Here is a 19,806-nt window from a genome sequence, read left to right on the forward strand (position 1 = left end):
CTCTAAAACGGGGTCTTCTAGTAAACAAAGGGTTAGTATCGCATTTTCATATCAATACTATAATTTGCATCCCATGATGCGAAAGAATGCTTATTCAGTCGAAAATTGATAACTCCTGGGATGCATCAATACGAATCAAGGTCTCTTCACCTTCCGCATAGCTCAATTCGCAGCTTTTTACAGTCGATGCGAATTTAAGACTGTTTTCAAAACTACTTACTTGCTTAAGTAGATTTAAAGTCAGTAAATTCTACTTCAAGTAGTTTTAGGTGGCTTATGGAAGAAGTACTTCTACTCGTACTTGAGTATATTTTTTTCGTCGTTACTTCCACTTCTACTTGAGTAGCTTTCTTGACTACTTTGACCACCTCTGGCCTATAGGCTGGTTACCGATGCAACCGGGTTTGATCAGGTTGCTGCTCTGTAGACTGTCTTCCCTTGGACGCCTTTTCGTGCTCTATTTCATTCGTTCTTCAACGTGTCTTTCTCTGGGCTGGAGGGCATGAGCAGGAGCCCAGATAAACCCTACAGACTTCGAAATTTACTTCTGATACTGATGACACTGTGCTGCGCTAATTTTAGGGTTATCACAGTATTGACGGTTCTCAGTGTACTTTTTGATGCTGAATTCAAAACTGTTATCCGTTTTTTCAATCAGGTCTAGTTTTCGACAATTACAATTCTTCGACAATGTTTATTGAATAGCCTACCTCTACCGATAGGGATGTTTCGGATACTTGACGAGATTCTTTGGATTATCTCGGAGTTTGGGATTGAGCTCTTTTGGAGTCGGAGGGAGATTTCCTCAAAGACTAAAGTTGTCGGAGGAATACGAATTCTCGAAAAGCACTATCCGCTCATCACTGGACCAAAGTTTCTCAACTAGTTTCGGATTGGGGTATAAATTGTAGAGCATCCTACAGGTGATACAAGTGATATATTACCCCGTATTAATTTTCTTTCATTTTTATGTGAGGTTTTTAATAGATGCTGATATATTTTCTACTGAAAGCATGCTGAAAGTATGGAAAGTAAGCTTTCGATACTGAAAGTGATTTTATGAGCAATGAAGTCCGGGTCCGATCTTTAGATATTGCCATCTCAGTGATGTCAAAAACCCCAATGTACTTGTTGTACAGTAAGCACCTGATGTGATTACTGCGGATACTTGTAAACCCAACTGGCGATTTGGTGAAGTGACTTGGTAGTTGGGGCGGCCGGGAGCTGGTGAAGTGGAATAGTTAAAAGTGTGTGACCATAATTGAAGATGAGAGGAACGGACTCATAAAGTTTACATGGATCGATCGAACAAAACAACAATCCCCGATGAACCCATCGACGTCTTTATCAAAGGTTGCCGTGAAGGATTACCTATCGTCGTGGGTTCTTACTTGACAGAATTGACAGTAACTCGCCGACAAGAGGTACTATTGAAACAGTACACCGACGAACGCGGTGAGTGCTTGTAATCAGCGGTTCTAATATTTTGATCTGCACAGATATGCGACACTCATAGAACCGTAATACCGTACGCCATACGGTACGTACCGTAGGCCTAATACTCGATGTAGCATTGTTCGATCTTTTCATCTATCTGCTCTTTTTCCTTTCTTGTATTTGTCTTTTATCTGGTCTTTCACTCTTTCTTTCAACCAAGTCACGTGGGACCACAAATTTGCATGTAAATTATTTGAATATTTATAGAAAATTATAACATACAATATAACAAAGCTTGGCAAACCACGGCATGCGTGCCATTTGTGGCACACGAGATTATTTTTCATGGCACGCCAAATGATTTGACGCAAACTATCATGACCATGTTTTTGCAAAAAAACAAAACAGAAGTTTTCAAAATTTACAAAGCTGGTAGGCGATCCAAAATTATTGTAAAATACAAGTCTTTTAGTGCAGACTTTATCTTGAAATTAGTTTCGCGCGATTTATTGTACCTGATGTCTTGCTTATAATGCATATTAGCAGTTATGAAAGAACGTCAACCGAATATTGTATGAAACCTTTTGGATGCTTTAGTCTAGAAGTGTACACTCTGTAGCCTACGGGAGCGCAACTTATGAACCGGCATTCCGGCGCTGGGCATTTTCACGCTATAGAAGACACGACTTGGACATAAAGTTTCGGACAACATGCGACCATGCAACTCCTGTGCGGTGCATGCCTTACCAAAATGATTGGCGGCTATAAAACCTTGAAACAAAATAACGGCCGCATCCTGGCCTAAACGTTTGACGTCGTTATGTCCACTGTCCAGGCGCCAAAATGACCAGCGCCGAATAGTCCAGTGCCTGACGTGCCCACAGCTTGAGCCGCATGTCGTGTTCGTCTCTCAGAAGGAGATATTCTTTTAGTTTCGACTGGTGGCAAGCGATTCCAATATATCTGGAGCAACGACAATCTTTACCTAAGGTTACCATATTTTGGGAATCTGAAAAAGAGGACACTTTTCAAAAATTTCCAGACTTGCAGTACCGGAGTAAAATCCGAAAAAATTGGCAAAATTTTGCAACTTTGTAATTGGTTGGCTATAAAAAATAAAAAAAGTCAACTTTCTGGCTCAACTCCCAAAATTGCCGCCGGGCCGTCACTTGTGTACTGATTTCCTATACCGTATCTCAGTTTAATTTTAACATACATTTAACTGAAATTTTCGAAAAAGAGGACCAATTCTCAAAAAAGAGGACATTTTGTCATCCTCTGCGGGCACAGAAGATCTATCATTTCGCGACTGAAAATAAATTATGTAAATATTACGTACATGTCAGCGATAGGTCGGCTTCGGTAGCGACCCAAATTTATTCCCTTCGCGACCAATAATTCAAGAATCACTGGCGCAATGGATGCCGTTGCCAGCTGCAGAAAAACGGTTGGTGGTATTCCTACTTGAAACGTTATATATTTATAAATTGAATGTTTGGCACGCAAGCTGCTAAAAATTTGACATTTTTTGACATTTTGGCACGTTGCACACCAAAGGTTGCCGGCCCCTGCAATATAATATTGGTATGTATTAGGCTATATTATATTATAAAAATATTAGACATGAAAAAGTTTAAGATGTGAAGGCATGTGACTTCGATACCATGGAGTGTGATGAAGTGCAATATGACTACTCGTGAAAATCTTTTTCAGTTTGAATAAGTGGCTTTTCTGATGAAAATGCCTGAGAACTGCTAAAATATTTTCACACGTTAACGTTAAGAGTTCGCATCATATCTCAGTGGTTTAGCACTCGCTAATCATAGTTTTTGAAATCGGTCATGCTAAAGCATATCGTATTTACAGAAGTAGAATTGGTGCCGAAGCTTTACTCGAATAGCAGCCCTTCCACAATAACTTAACACTGTTTGTGTCAAAATGGCTGGCGAGCTATATGACTATGTTCCATAACTTGTCAGTAGCCTATGCTTTGATATAGCCACAGTGAAACAAGTATTTGAAAGAATTCTATCACTAAAAACTTGAAGCAGAATCTACCGTATTTCCCAGTAAATATCTATGCTTTTGGACTTGGAAACAATCCCTTTCGCATGATACTTTTTCAGATCAAATATTCAGCCCGCTGTTACTGGCTATCAAGAGAGGTCATGTTTCAATTGTCAAATTGTTCCTTATGTACTTCTCGATGGATCCGAATGACAGTTGTCATGTTGGAAGCTTGGTGTTTGACAACACAATGGTCGCAGGTGGGGATTGCCAAAATTTGATTTTGAGATCTTGTAATCGCCGAAAACTATGAATTGGTATGTGCTATCTTTTCATGTGAAGTTCTGTGCGATGAGTTTAGTAGCCTTGATGGTTCCCGATTTTTAACAGAAAGTTTATGAATCAGAATTATTTTTCGTTACATCTTTTTACTGTTATCTCCTCTTCCATGTCTAGTAATTCAAATGTAAGTTTGTTGTTTCTGACACTATGTGACTATCATACCATGTTTGTAAACTTTACCTCTACCAATTCATGCACCTGCACTGTGGGCTATTTTCTATTACACTAGTCCAGTAAATAATACAACTTGTGCTTCTTTGTTGAGCCATTCTAGAGTTCTGTAGGTTCTGTAAGTAATCCTTCATTAATCCCAACAACTGTCAACAAACTAAAGCTGTGTGTCAGTCAATTTTGGCCATGTCATCAGTTGGTCTACTATATTCTTGTGATCGCTTATTGCGATGAAAACGATATTTTCCAGGTGTTACTCCGTTGTGGTGTGCCGCAGCAACTGCAAATTTCGATATGGTTCGATTACTTATCGATCACAATGCGGAAATCAATGATTGCACATCTACTAGCTCGAGTCCACTGAGGGCGGCGTGCTTCTGCGGAAATCTTCAAATCGTGCAGTGGGTTTTTGTTTTGTTACTTGCTATGTGTTATGTTACCTTGCTAATGCACTACTTTAATTTGTTGAAGTAAATCTTTTGTCAGAAGTATCCAATTGTACATTTTCATCATCATTACCATGGCAGTATTTTCCAAACTTAAATGATTTGGGTTGCTGGAGATCGAAACATCTATTTCGATAGACAGTCGGATTACTATGATTTTGACTATAACTATCTGGCCATACAGTCACAATCATAAATGTAACTCAAAGTAGATGAAGTCTATGTTTAATGGTAAATTCAGTTTTGGCACCTTTATCTCGTGTGCATTTGGAGACTGCAACATCCATGATTGAGATAATGTTTCGTTTTTGACCTTATTAGTGCCCCCTCTGGTATTCATCAGCTCAGTTAATTTTAACAGAACAACACATTAGAGCCTCTGTGGTGCGGCACAACATGTATGTTTCATTATATTTTAGCCTGTCCTAGCTATGACAACTAAACTATTTTTTCCTCTATTTACAAGCATAAATTCATTAATTTACTGGTTACTTATTCATACCTCCCTGGTATGTTTGCTATTTTGACTTTTGGTATATTCATCGGACTGGCACATTTATTATGCAGTTTTTTGGTTACCTATTTACAATTTCCTATTGCAGATACCTCATTGAGAAAGGAGCAGATATCAATATTCCCAATATCCACATGAATACATGTCTCATGGTTTCTTCGTACAGAGGACATTTGGAAGTCGTGGAACATTTGTTAGATAAAGGCGCCGATCCCAATACTCAGGTAGACTATTCGATTCACATTACTGTACTGATGTCAAATCATTCATCTCTTACTAATATGATGACTGAGGTTCTGCTACACATTACCCTTTAGCGCTGGGGCTGTGTACGTTCCATGGTCGTCTTCGTCTGTAGTAGTGATGTCTGAATATGAGAAGATTCGACTATACCCATATCCTCGTTCTATTTCTCCAGTAAATTCAAGTTCAAATGAAAATTCTGAATTGATGTGAGGCAGGTTAATGTCCAAATTCAAGTCCATATCAGGTAGTGCTACTGCTACTAACCTGTTCAAATGTAGCAAGGAAAGTCGAAATCATTCATAATTCCAACCGAAATCTTGATGATGGTAGGCTTAACGCAAATATCTTGCATCTGAATCAATTCCTATCAAAAATCGAGACAGGGACTGGAGGTTTGGGATGGGCAGATTCCTTACGAGGCAAGCTATGGATGTGGTCGAGACTCGCCAATATGCTGTATCATTGTTATGAAGCTCACTTGATAATATTACACACAACACTAAATGACAGGATATTCTAACTGATGATAATGAATAACTAATTAATTTCTCTAGCGACCCATACCTGAGAGATCATATATTTCTAACATGATGTCGAAGCACTCAAGCCATAGAGACCGGTGTTCCTATGCCGGGGATTTTGTATATACAATTCATCTCCTTTCAGGACGGTTCCGGCTGTACTGCTCTTCATTTTGCTGTGGAGGGCTCGCAGCTATCCATCGCCAAAGAAATTGTGCATAGAGGTAACGCGATTTTAGTCTTTCTTTACAAGAGCTGTGCTTAATGTCTCCATTTGATTAGCCAAGTACTGTATTGAGTGAAAAGCCTCATGGCAGTAGCTCATTTAACTTAGCATTAGTCTTTTAGGAAGGCTCGGTACTTGTTGCCTGCATTTGAGCAGTTTGTATCGTAATGGAACAGAGGTCAGAAATGAAGTACGGTATATATTTTCCAAATACTGGAATTATGGATTAGATTTTCTCTTCTTGCCTTTACTCAAATGACTTTGCTTTGACTACTATGGGAATTCCCACAGTTGCACTCGCACTACAGTTTCTGTTCCTTACTTTTTTCATTTTGAAGGTCTGTAAATTAACTTCCAAATACATTTAGCTTCATTTCTATCAGTCAAATCATCAGGTCCTCTGGGTTATATTCAAAATTCCTAGGTATGTCATTTTGAATTTAATCCCATTTTTGATGCCACCATCCATACTGAAGCTGTGAAGCATCATTGAAATATACCATCTTGGACGACATTATATGTCACTTAAATAGTTTTTGAACTGCTACATCTACTGGAATTAGTATTATGGTAGTACACTGACTACGTTGACCATCTTGAGTTACGCAGGGTGATACAGAGCCACTGCGATTGTCTACGACTCTAGTTCAAGCTATACTATATTTCCTGTTGACATTTTTATGTTTTTGCACATTCGTACAATGTGAATGGTATCAGTCGAAAAGCCTGGTTTGGATTGTCGGGATTTAGCATGCCCCGAGCTTCATGATATTTTTCGCGATTAAAGTAGACGGGTCATTTTCGGTTTTTAGGTGGAGACATAAGCATTACCAACGAAAACGGCATGTCGGCACCCTTTACTGCAGCCGATAACTGCAACTGCGAGATGGTCGACTTCTTTTGCAACGTTCAATCTGTTCCCATGTCATTTCAGGTAGCCTCACCCACTTATTATAGAAAGTTATGTATTAGTCACCACGGTATAGACCAGTGCTTTTTAACCGGTGTGCACAGTGCACACCAGGCCAGAGTGCATGAAAATCCGCATGGATTTCACCAAAATGGTGCACAGGGGTGCACGAGAAACATTACAGTTGAAATCAGTGGAAATACTTGTGATTTTGTTGACCTTATTTCAGTAATCAGGCTCTGTACCAATATTTCTCAATGCATGCGACTAATCAATTAGGAATCATTCCTTTTTGTTGTTAAGATAAGCGTGCCTAGCAGAGCATGCTTTTGTGATTGGGGCCAAGGCTATATTGCAAAATGATTTATTCTGTGAAATTTATTGCAATTTAAGATGAAGGCGTGTTGAATTTATATACAAATAATTCCACTGGGCAACAATTTTGAAAAGAAAAAATTGATGATTTCGATTTTGCACTTGATTTAGGCTAATTTTGGCGTGCTGATTCCAGAAATGCCACTGGTTTTCTTCTATCACGTCAAGTTTTTGCTCTACGACATATGCCCAAAATATGCAAATTTTCACGAATTCAGCCATATTACTTTTCCATACCGTATTAAAATCCACACTTTTACCATATAATAAGTTATCTAGCCAAGGGTTCAATTGAATTATCAAGAAAAAGGGTAGTGGTATCGATCCAGGCCGATGCTTTCTCCCATTTTTGGTTAGAGGATGCAACCATCCGAGGATATTTCACACAAATATTTGATGCAAACTGCAGGATATGGCAAGAAAAATAAACATTACGTTTACTATCAGCTGTAGGTCCAATGCTCCATTCAGCTTATCCAGTGTAACTTTAAACTGCTATATGCTCGATAATTTGGATCAAGATGAAGATCTTAGGGATAGCAGGCCTAATTATGTAGATTTTGAAATTGAAGATGGTTCAGAATGTAGAGTAGTTCATCAACACAAGTTAATGATCTGACATAGGCTTTGGGACTTGGAATAGAAATTTTCGGAACTTTTAACATCCTTACGAAGTGTGAAAAGATTACTTGGTAAGGTAGAGAAGGTATCTCACTTTCGATCAGGAGAAACAGCCTTTTCTTCGTCGGCCTACTTTCGGTAGCTTTTTGCATTGCTGTGATACTGGTATTAGCATGATACTGTCACCATGGATTACTGGAGGAGGTAGGAATCCCCATTTAGAAGTCGAATGAATGACAAATGCCTATAGGTAGCTCAAAAAGGGTCCTAAAGTGTGGCATTCTCCAAAATGGCAACGTCTTAGGTGCAGTAACAATTGCACACTCAGTTAGTCGTGAATAATACAGAAACATAGAATTGTTGCAATATCAAGAGCACGATTGGATCGTATGTGTCACCTTTGAAATATTGTGTTTTCTTTGTTTTTCAGACAATAAGGATGCACAGCACATACAACCCTGATACACATGTGCCACTGCCGTATGTCTATGTCGGACAGCAGACATTTAAAAAAAATCTTAATAATTTCCCTGAAAACCTTGACATAGTCAGAGATGGCCTAGCAGAAAATGTCCCCCAACATCAGAAGATGATGGGGATAAGATACCAGATTAGATTGGAGCTTACATATGTTACCTGACTATTGCTCGAGCATCAAACTAGACAACCTACAGAATTGTGGGTTATTAGCGTGAATTTGGACCCTGAAACTCGCACTTTATTTGTCCTGTACAAGCCATATCAGTTTAAATCAACCAAATAAAGCAGTGCAAATGTTTATTTGAAGGCTAATGATTTACTTTCGACTAGTTGTATTTGAAACGTTTTATACAATAAACACAACATATAAAAAGTAGTGCTATTATGTGGGTTTTGAGGCAATATGGGGGGTGCCTAACCCAAAAACTTGACGTGATAGAGAAAAACGGAAGTCATTTTTGAATTCAGCACCCAAAAGGTTAGTGAAAATCAATTGTCTGATCAAAGTCAACAAAAACTGTGTTGACCAATGTAATGAACATGGTTTACATATCGTGATGCATATTTTAAGTGAACTCGAAACTCGGTTCACAGTATTTATTAGCAGAGCTTGAATCTCAAATATTCACGTAGCCGCGGTTGCTTGTATGGCGTCAACAGTTTAATCACAGCTCAAATCGATGTTCTCAAATACTCTACACACGGTATTCCAATTACATTTAATGAGCATGTTTATGCTTATCTGGCTTGTGTATTCTTTACCAAGATTTCCGTTGGAGATATTATATGTTGATGTGCACCACAGCTTGATTTCAAGTCTTGTATTATCTTAGGCAGCCTAGTACTTATTTCATTTATCCGCATTCACATGGGTCTAAGTAATTTGCTTACAACAATATGTTGGCACGACAAATTGATGAGAGCAATGGGGCCAAAACTAGTAGGCGAATGCTGTAAATAAACTCTGGGGTTATGAATGCCACGTGTTAAGAAAGACTGTTTCTGTTGGAATATGAGTAGAATGTTTCAATTGTGATGTTCGCTTGATTAACATCACCAACATACTTAGAACATCTGACACAAAGCTTTGTGTCATTTTAGATCGCGTTGCTGGAGCTATTGGGAGCGTCGTTTGCCAATGACAAAGACCGCTATGACATCGGGAAGACATACGAATACTTTTACCTCGCTATGGCAATGCGGGAATCTGGTAAGCAGTCGGCGTAGTCGGACTAAAGTCCCTGTGTGCGAAACCATCGGCAATTTCATAGAGAATGTTCCGAAGCAAACTTTACCTCCAGTCGAAGCCTACTTGAACCGGCAGGAATGTCAAACACAGGAAGAGGTCTTGGAGATGCGAGGAGATCTGGTGAGCGGTTTGATACGAATACAATTGTACGGCAGAATATTGGTTCCCGATCGAATCGTAGTCGCACATTTAATTATTTCTGCCGGCTATGCATATTTAGAAATATAGACTGCTCATGGCACAGTTTGGATTTGAAAGGCACGTGATATTCAAATTTATGTGTCGACTAGGGATGGGCGGAATCGTGTACCTGAGCGCTTCGATTCCGAAAAGGGTATTACACTTTTACTCGAGTAACACTGATTATAACGTCATATCAATCTGGTTGGTACCAGTTATGCATCAAAGATAACATTGTACCATTGTGCCTATTTTAACTGTGACTCCTATTAGTGGCAAGGGGTGTATAATTTCAATAGTCGAAAATGTGTTCTCTCAATACTCGCCTCGAATCATCACAATAAATGGTCGATTCGGTTTCGAGTACTGGAATCATTTGTACCACAAATACAAAAGAGAACTGTATGATATATCAGCACGTACTGAACGGTTGAATGTACAAGCATAGCAGGCTGACAGCAATTAGTAGGCAGTTGAAATAGAGCAAATAGCACTACGAGCCGCCATGTATTGATTCGATCACCCGCTGAAACAGTTCGGCATTTCACTATTTTTATGACAAGACTACATAGATGCTCTTGGTACTATCATGAAAATATACAGTACTAATGATTCATTTCCCACATCCAAATACTGATCTCGAAGTCCGGCAACACTAACAATGACTCTAGTCTCGCTTGACGTTTTCATGCATGAAACCTGATGCCCTTATTCATTTTAACTCTACGACATAATACCCATTTCCTTTACTATCACAAAGCTTAAATTAGTAGTAGCTTGTAGATTACATGTTAATTGTAATTGAATTTGGTAATAGGGGTCATTGCATCAGAATGTATTTTAGTATTGTTAATGTGGGTTGTTTCATTATTTGCTCGGTTTTTTGTTCAAAACCATTTTGTTGTCTTCCGTGATGACCACGTTGAGTTTTGCTACCAGCATTTTTGATGAATCAGCTACGGTTTGCTCTTTTTTAGGACGCCCTTCATATGGAAGCTCTCATTGTGAGAGAGAGGATCCTGGGTATTGACAATGTGGAAGTGCCGCACCCCATTATTTATAGGGGTGCAGTTTATGCAGATGGGCTTCAGTTTTCAAGGTGTGTGTCGATTTCCGTGACAGTTTATTAGTGTGCGGCATACTTCATATGTCAATTAATTTTTCCGACGTGGCAAGCTCGATATCGATGCTCGGTGGAATAGAGTTCCTACTTGTCTTCATGCTCTGTTGTAAAGTGTATAGTAATATATCAAATAGCGGATCATAGCAGTGGAACTATAAATAGACCCACTCCAAACAATCTCCCTCAATGTGTTTCAGTTAAGCACTGACAATGGCATTCTCAAATTTATGTCATAGAGGCAGGAAAAAAATCAAAAATTTAAAGTACGGAAATTGAACATTCACACCATTGACCTGCTCTGAAGGGCTATTTTAAGGAAATACTTATTGGTTGGTATAAAGATGATATCTGTACTTAAGTAGAAGTAGGAGTACCGCTGTAAATTTCTACTCCATACTCCAATACCTGTCCAAACTAGTTCAGGGACAGTTAGAAAATCAAGGTGGGAAAAGTACTCGGGTAGGCAATTTTAAAAAGTAGACTGAGTGGATTTGGTGCATGCTTTTACAAGCAGTTCATCAGGGTGGAGGTAAATTCGAAATTGCAGGGTGCATATTCCTGACAAATGCAAAATGACACTATAAATAGGTGCAAGTTTTGAAAATATGTTCAGTTACCGACACCTTGATAATTTCGCTCTTGTAAGTGACGCAAACATCTCCCAAACTACTTTCTAGTATACAAAGTCCTGCAAACGAAACAACTGTCCAAGTAGAAGTGGAAGTAGTATAAAACATTGCTATTTAAGTAAGTAGAAGTGCTGTGAAAAGGAGAAGTGCCTCATTACCTACCACCTGTACCTGTACCACCGTTACCTACCTACCACTGTAGTGCAATACGAGTAAACATAATTAGGATTAGGCTCAGTCCCTTAGCAAAGGCTTGCATTGCTGTTATCTGCCACGTTAGACAACCAATGTTTCTTCGTCACTTCCAGGGGCATAGCCTTGTGGCAAAGGGCGATGGATTTGAAGCAGAAAAACAACCGGGAAGCCGTATCGGATCTTTACAGATTTGCAGAAGTATGGAAGTATCTATTTCTTACTGAGAAACCGACTTGCTTTGTTGGTCCATGTCATTGCTACTCAACCGGTTCTGTTGAATCCATGCCTTATCTGTCCCAGTATCTACCAAATCCATTATCGTTGATTTACAAAAACGAAGTGCAACGTTTTTATTCTGTCTGTTTCAACTAAAGACTCACAGTATGTAACCAACCGCCACTATTACAGCCATAATATGTCCGGGATCAGCTGGTCAGCGTTTTCTAACATGAACTTTACAAAGAATAGATTTCACATCCGTATGAGCAGTGAAAACCTTCACCACTGCTTTCGACTCGATCTATCCACTTTAGAACCAAGATTCTAAGAAATAGCTAGAAATAGAATATGGGAATTCTCCCACTATCTGTGACTAACAGAACATTAAATACATTTCGCTTATTTCTTTGGCTAATACCGTTTTACCGCATTTTGTAAATAATCGTACCGTATTACATTTGTATGACTGTAAAATATTTCATGAGAGTTTTAATGGACCTTTATTTGTGATAAGAGCTTCTTGGCGGTACAGAACTTCAATATACAATTGAATAGTATATTCATATTGAAATGAACCCGAATATTTTCGGCTGGTACTCCTCAGGGATAATCGTCAGCAACCAGTAGAGAATTGGAACGAATAAACCAATACGGTATGACCCCAGATTTATCAGAACACGTGCATCACGCTCAGTGAAAAGCTCACCCTTAACTTATCCGCTTAAGATTGATGCTGATCGATCAAAGGCCATCAATTCTGCCATCGGCAAACATCTGTTAGATAATCCGATTTGTGCGAATAATTATCGAGACGACCGATTTCGAATCGGGCGGGGCCGTTCACAATTCCATTTGTGTGCCTTAGAGTCGACTTTTATTAAAATACACCAACCAAAACACTTACAACAAAAGGAGTTCGTGTATCACCTAAAAATAGTACAGTGAACGCTCTCTCATTCGAAATTTCATGCTGGTGATGTCATATTTTGTGATACGATTGTTGATATACAATGTTCTTTCCAATTCTCTACTGGTTGCTGACGGTTACCCCTGACAAGTGTCAGCCGAAAATATTCGGGTTCATTTCAATATGAATATACTATTCAATTATTTGTGTAACTAGATCGTTGCTAAAAATATTCGATTGGCCTCAGCCTATGTCATTTCAAAGACATAAGACATAAAGTTGTTATATGCCGGGACATTAACGGCACTCAGAATTACTGGGATAGCATCAAGGGGCGGTGCAAGACTTAGAAAGCCTTACAAGGATATATCTGCACCTTTTCCAGCGACATATGTACATTGTACATCATACACTCATGGTATGCATATGCACAGACGGTGTATATGTATATCATGAGCCAGTGTATATGCCACAAAAACATCAAGGACAAAAGTAAACTACGTCCTCTGCTATCCATTAACAATAAGATTTTATTACTTCTGGGCGTAGTCAGCTCGACTGTTAAACAGAGCAGCAACCGCTGATTTTCTTGATTCCCACTCCTAATTCACAACACTGATATCGCAATACTGGTATGCAAATATTGCAAAATCATACCGGCCTGTTGTGGCTTTGAGTTCATAGAAAAGATTGATTATTTAGCCTATATGTGAAGCCAAGATGTTGTTTCATGACATAGCGACGTCTGTGTACCATTGTGATGTAAGAAGAGAGAAGATTTACACGCCGTTGGCAGGGATATCTTGGCAGACTTGAGTTGCTCGCTTGAATACGTCAATTACCTTTCAAGTCGTCGCTATTTCTTGACTTGACTACCATCACATCTCATTTATTTCTAAACAGAGGTGGTCAGTAACGAAGCACTTGTACTTTTTCGGTGCACTCAACTGGGTTTTGTCTAATTGCACCACTTAATCAAATATTTATGTTTTTAGATCACTTGCGCTTTCATTTCCACTCCGTTAAAGTCCGACAGTGCCATTATGTGACATTTGGCTGTGTAATAGAGGCTATAACAAACCGCAGTGTGGTGTTTCTTGCAACGAATACCAAACAATCACAATCAAGTGGTCTTTAACAGGATTTCACGAGCTTCGCCCTCGCAGAAACTTCAATAGAACCGCGTAAAATATCAAATATCAAAGAGGCAGCATTAAATGAAGTTTCCAATACTAAATTTGAGTTGCTTGCATTTTGCATAATTCAATTTAGGTTTAATTGTCATTTTTTAAGGTTCAACGGACCGCAACATTTGTTTTAAGTTTTGCCCGTCCGCGAGTTCAGAAAGGTTTAGGACCACTGATGTAATTGGTACTGTCTAAAGACAATTTTGTTAGTCACGAGGATGCATATATGCATAGCGCAGATTCGAAAGTACCCACCTCCGATTTAACTGTCCAGCACTCGACCAAATTCTCATAGAAACTATCTAATAAGTACTTTACAGCCCTTCATTTTCTGTTTGTTATTGGGTGGAGTTTACATTATTACACCTACTTGAAACAACATTGACTAGTTTTATCGTCTCTGATTCGTAATCAGGTCGCGATTGGTCACTGAATGTCGGAATTGGTTTTCCAGGTTTTATCTCAGATGGTGTTGCATCGGGAAGAAATCGATATCCATTCTCTCACTATCATTCTCGAGTCGTGCCTGCTGGAGGCTACCCGTAGGAGAGAAGATCTCGAAAGAGTAAAGGTAGACAGAACTGTAACCTGATCTAGTAATCGATTGTGTTTGTTTAGCTCTAAACCCCCTGATTTGTTGTGCTTGATAGACCGTGTCCGGTTAGGTGAATTATGTGACGTTTCCTAGAGAACTGAATAGTTTCTGGAAGTTCAAAAGGCCAACTGCCAACAAAAGAGAGTGAGTTATTCATGCTCTGACAATATCATTTGGTACTGTTTTGATGCTTTTTCACTTACTGGTTTTACACTGCCATCTGTCTCTATGCCTGTTGATATATCGCAACTCTAACAAGAGGTGATCAAAGCGATCTTCGTTGTATTCAAGTAAGAGTAGCAGTAACGTAAATTTTTAATAGAGTAGCGATTTCCAAGTAAAAGACTATGTATTCTGGGCTGGTTTTGCCTAAGATAACTGAATGCTATCAAGCTGAAGTAGTCTCCAGGGTTCTTCAACCGGTTGTTTCGTACATCCTGGGGTGTACCAAAATTATAAAAGGGTGTACCACTCAGATGTGGTGTACTGGGGTGGACCAGGCCTGAAATGAAATGGACCAATGACTAGCTATCACAATAAATAGGCAAGTTTATGCCTCAAAACATGCTGACCATTGTGTAATATCGTACAATGTTCATATCAGCTGTATGCAGCTTGTAAATTTCATTCATTTTGTGATGTCATAAGCAAATGCTTATCCTTATCAATGGTTCATCAATCATTCATTGGTAATGGGTCAAGTTTGAGAAACACTGGTGGTGGCCCGGTAACCTGGAGCCCTGATTAGTATTTGGCATTCCCAATACGTTGCAGCGTGGCGATACGTGGTAAGATAGCGTAGTGGTATAATCCACAGCTACAACACCAATGGCTGTGGGTTCGAGTCCGACCGAGGTCGACTTCAGAATTCCTACCTAGTGTTGGAGTATACTTGGGCTCCTCTTCGCCATCTCATCCTCGTAAGCGGTGTCTTGCAAAACGTGTAGAAGTGGGCTGTGCTACAAGTCGGCAGATACGGATTCAAAAATAAGGAATATCGGCCTGGTGTAAATGACTGTGGTAGTCGACAAACACCATGAATATCACAAACAACAAAAACGCTGCAGCCTTGTTCATCCGCATTTTAACAGGCTGCAGAATGAGATGGAAACCCGCTGGAGGGTTACGGTTGCATGCAGCTGTTAAACAATAACTATGCGGCCCTTTATACACAATTTAATTAGCATGTGTTGACGGCCGTCAATATACAATTTGAATTAACGAATTGTCTCCTAAATCTTTGCGAGATTTTAATTAAACTTGAAAATCTTATTCACGCTTGGTGCGATTCAGGGTGATTTTTCGTATCAATATAATAGTGTAATCTGCGCCACACCGTATATAAGCGAACTGGAGAGGAAAATGATGCAACCCATAAATAAATACCAAGTCATGATCGTGTGCGTTTCACGAATGAAGGTTTTCCTGCAACGTTTGGGCGATTCCATTTATATTTCGACTATGCCTACAATCCTGACGAAGTGATTAATAAAAACCGGGAGATTAATTCGGTGTCCTAAATTTTTGAAGACACCCCTGCATCAGCTTTAGTTAATCTGATCACATGGGCAATGAAGGGATAAATATTTGACAGCATTATATGAAACAACCTGTAGTATCGACGAATCGAGGAATCCAGGTAACATTCCCTAGCATTTAAACTCCCGATTTTGGTACATAGATATAATAAGCCTCCGGCACAGTTGAAAACTTTTATACGCAATGGCTATCCGAGGTGCCAAACTTCCAGTGGCTAATTTATCATGAGTGTATGACGTCGAGATGCCATGGCGGTTGTATGCTATATATCTAATCGAAAAAGGCCGTGGATAGCGAAAAGGTTGAACATCGCCGGATTTGGGCTTACTACGGAATCAGCGTGTTATGTGGTCAGGGGTGCGCTGGTCTAAATTATTAAAGGAAGGAGCATGAATACTGAATAGGCTAAACCTACTAGAGCAGTGGTTCTTGACCGGATGTCAAGACACTCGCTCAACATAACATATGATTTGTGATGATATGCCCGCCGTGGCCATCATTGGTTGCAGGTAATTTGGACCAGTCAGTAGTGGAGTTGTGACTGTTTTGGCGGTACGTCGCGTGCAGTGGCGTACACGGGGGAGGCTTTGGTTCGAAATCAAAACCACGTCCTTCTGAAATACCAATTCTGTCATCGATATTCACAAGCTCATTTGGGATTAGCAATTGGTATCACGCTCGTGCGTTTTGACTGAAAGTTTCGATGACACTTTTCAATTCATTTCTGAACTGGGATCTGAAAGGGAACTGCAGAAGTTGTGCTGTTTTGCAATAAATGTTTGTTATAAAGTTTACGTTTTGTGTGAAGATTATATTTTCATGGCTTTGTTTTTTCAACACTCTGTTGATGCATTGTTCATTTTGTGCATCAGTAATCTATAGTAAGGTATTATAAGGTGTGTATTATGTAGATTTTTGTTGTTATGACTCTGCGAAAATTTGGGGTTCTGCAAGGCTTGCAGGTTGCGTAAATGTTCCACAGGTTAGGTTCTTAGGTACCACTGTACTAGAGTGTTCTGATACTTACCACCTCTGAGTATAACTGTTGCATCTGTTCAAACCTGTGCACTCTTTGCAGTCACATGAATTATTTGTGACGTAACCTGGTAATATTTATCATTCTCAATTCAATGTCTTCTTGTAGAAATCCATATTTTAAACGGATAATCCCACACCGTTATATCAACTCCACGCTGTGTTGCAGCAAATAATCAAAGCGCCGGAAAATCTTCCTGAATTTTTGCGATATACCAGCCTAAGTTATACCCGCCTCAAAATTGAATCTCGCAGCAATATATTCATGTCGCCAAAATTTCTCTTGCATTTTTATTCTACTGCAAGCTTTGCGACTGACTCTCGTCAGGAAAAAACGTCAGTGTAATACGGTTCACCAAATGTGAAATATAGATACGGCTTTGCCGTTGTGAGTTTGCACTATTGACTTGTTTAATAGAGTAGAGTGATTGCGGAATCTATTTACCCTTTCAGGCGTCCGAAGACGACAGGAAACTTGTTGAAATGACACGGCACCAATACTGTCCGCATAAGAAAATGAGCCGCGAAGATGCCGTCGACTCGCTGACGACGGCGTTTGAGGGAACTATCCACATCATGCTGTATCTTATGCTGGTCACCACGAAAGCAGCTAAAATCAAAGAAAATTTGCATAGATGCGCAAGAATACTGCACCGGTTAGCATCAGCATCTTTGACGTCTGATAAGCAGGCCTACTCTTAGTTAGTAATTTCAGAAAGGAGATTTGGTCGAGCGGTTGTCTGTCTATACTTTCACCATCTCTGCTGCTTAGCCTATGCATGTCAACCACCGAGATTAAATCGGAAATTGTCATGCTAACGAATAGCAAGAACTACAACCCGACCGATTATCATCAGTTTGCCGATAATATCGAGTCGATATCACACTTTGAAAGAAATATTGCTATCTGCCATTAGAGGCAGAAGATATCACCTGAATATATCACGTTATCAGGGATAGTGCTAGTTATAGGAATCGGCTCAAAAATTTGATACGAGTCGGACTCTAGCAAGAACCGATAAATTAGTTGTAGCCTCCTCTATTTTCTTTACTACCGCAACTATTGCTACTGGCCAGGCTATGTTCCAACAGCGATTCCACCTTGTATGAATACATATAAATTCCGCCTTGCTTCCAGCCTTGGAACACCACAATTTACAGTTATGTTGTAGGATTAGACCGCGCTATTTGACTTGTGAAAAAATGTTTTGTGCAGATTTGTAAAGCTAGATTTTCGAGACAGACACGGAAACACTCCGTTACATATGGTGCTCGACGAATCGACCCCGGTCGACGAATTCCATGTTAAGTAAGTCTATCTTTTCGCTGCCTATCCCCGATTTCAGGGTAATTTGCACGTCTTTTTTTTACAGGGACGTATGCTCGTTCCCCAATTCGGACATATGTCGGTTGCTGTTGAGATGCGGCGCCGATGCTAACGCCACCAACAACAATGGCAACACTCCGTTACATTTAATTGTTCAGGTTTGCCCGCCGGGTTATATATGCATGGTTGTCGTATGTCCAGGAGGACACTTTAGGAAAATATCGTATGCCAATTCGTATTGCGTCTGTGACCGCACGCACACTGTTCTAGGTAGAAAATATTCAGCAACCGACTTGCAAATGTTATGTAAATTACAGGAGAGGTGGTCAAAGTGGACAGCTTTGTAGAAGTAACATTGTATATTTCTGCCCTATTACTAGTAGATTTCCTATTTCCGATACGGATCAAGGCTACTGAACTTTGGAGTAGAAAATGAAATGTCTTGAAAGTACTCTCGAAAGTAGGCCCAAAAATTATAGTTGGTCGAGGTCACATTAGGTTCGTTAGGGAGCTGTCGTACTAAATCTGATGGTTGGTAACTAAATCGCTGGAGTAGTATAAGCATATGTACAAACAGGACTACTGTTAAAAAATTTCATTTCATTGTCAGAAGCCACATCTCGACTACAGGTTCTGTTTCTCAAGCTTGACCACCTTCCCACGTTTACTATTACGCGTTCGATTTTAGTATGCAAAGCCAATCAGCGACTTCATGACGCTACATCAAGCGATTACGGATTTGCTGGAATCCGGAGCGCACCCGGACACGCGCAACCACGACAGGAAGTCTCCATTGAATCTGGCCACGACCGGAGTCGCGGAGATCATATTGAAGAAAGAGTCGACGTGGTCTTTGAAATGCTTCGCGGCCCGCGCGATTCAGAGTCACGGAATTCCCTATGTCGGTCACGTTCCGGTTTCGCTTGAAAAATTTATCGAAATGCATTAGTGAAATTTTTTTACGATCCTTTTCCGTCTCGTTTTATTTTATGCGTTCCTGCACAGTGTCTTACTATATCAAGTCTCATTTTTTTAAGTCTTAGGTAATAAATGCGAGGTTGTTACTGAGTTTGCTGTCGATTTGGCTTGGTATGGTTTGGTTTGGGGCCAGAAATGATGGGGATCTGAAAAAAGCGGCAATTTTCCGAGTAATGTCAAAACTAAATCGGAAATTTTATGATCCGTGGTTTAAGTTGGGGTTCTGGTTAGTTTTAGGGGCGATAAAGTCATACGCCCAAGTGTCTCATGATGTGCGGTATCATGGAAAACTGGAGGCATGTTCCACTATCGTTTTTCGACACGTCGTATGCTCAAATGTCGGCCAA

At 39.8% G+C, this 19,806-nt stretch overlaps 1 protein-coding gene across 1 annotated transcript; it reads left to right on the forward strand.

Moving 5' to 3' along the window:
• The first annotated feature begins 1,112 nt into the window (after nt 1–1,112).
• Nucleotides 1,113–19,550, forward strand: LOC145434263 (protein fem-1 homolog B-like). Its single transcript, XM_080311618.1, has 15 exons — nt 1,113–1,455; nt 3,564–3,704; nt 4,208–4,358; nt 5,006–5,141; nt 5,830–5,908; nt 6,723–6,844; nt 9,398–9,506; nt 9,568–9,665; nt 10,703–10,824; nt 11,786–11,870; nt 14,440–14,556; nt 17,608–17,810; nt 18,371–18,463; nt 18,528–18,639; nt 19,170–19,550. Exons 1-15 carry the CDS (start codon nt 1,296–1,298, stop codon nt 19,428–19,430), a joined length of 1,989 nt encoding a protein of 662 aa, XP_080167744.1. The 5' UTR covers nt 1,113–1,295; the 3' UTR covers nt 19,431–19,550.
• Nucleotides 19,551–19,806: the final 256 nt, after the last annotated feature.

This window comes from Botryllus schlosseri, chromosome 2 (assembly GCF_051294905.1).
Source record: "Botryllus schlosseri isolate E-star chromosome 2, Bs_hap1, whole genome shotgun sequence".
NCBI lineage: Eukaryota > Metazoa > Chordata > Ascidiacea > Stolidobranchia > Styelidae > Botryllus > Botryllus schlosseri.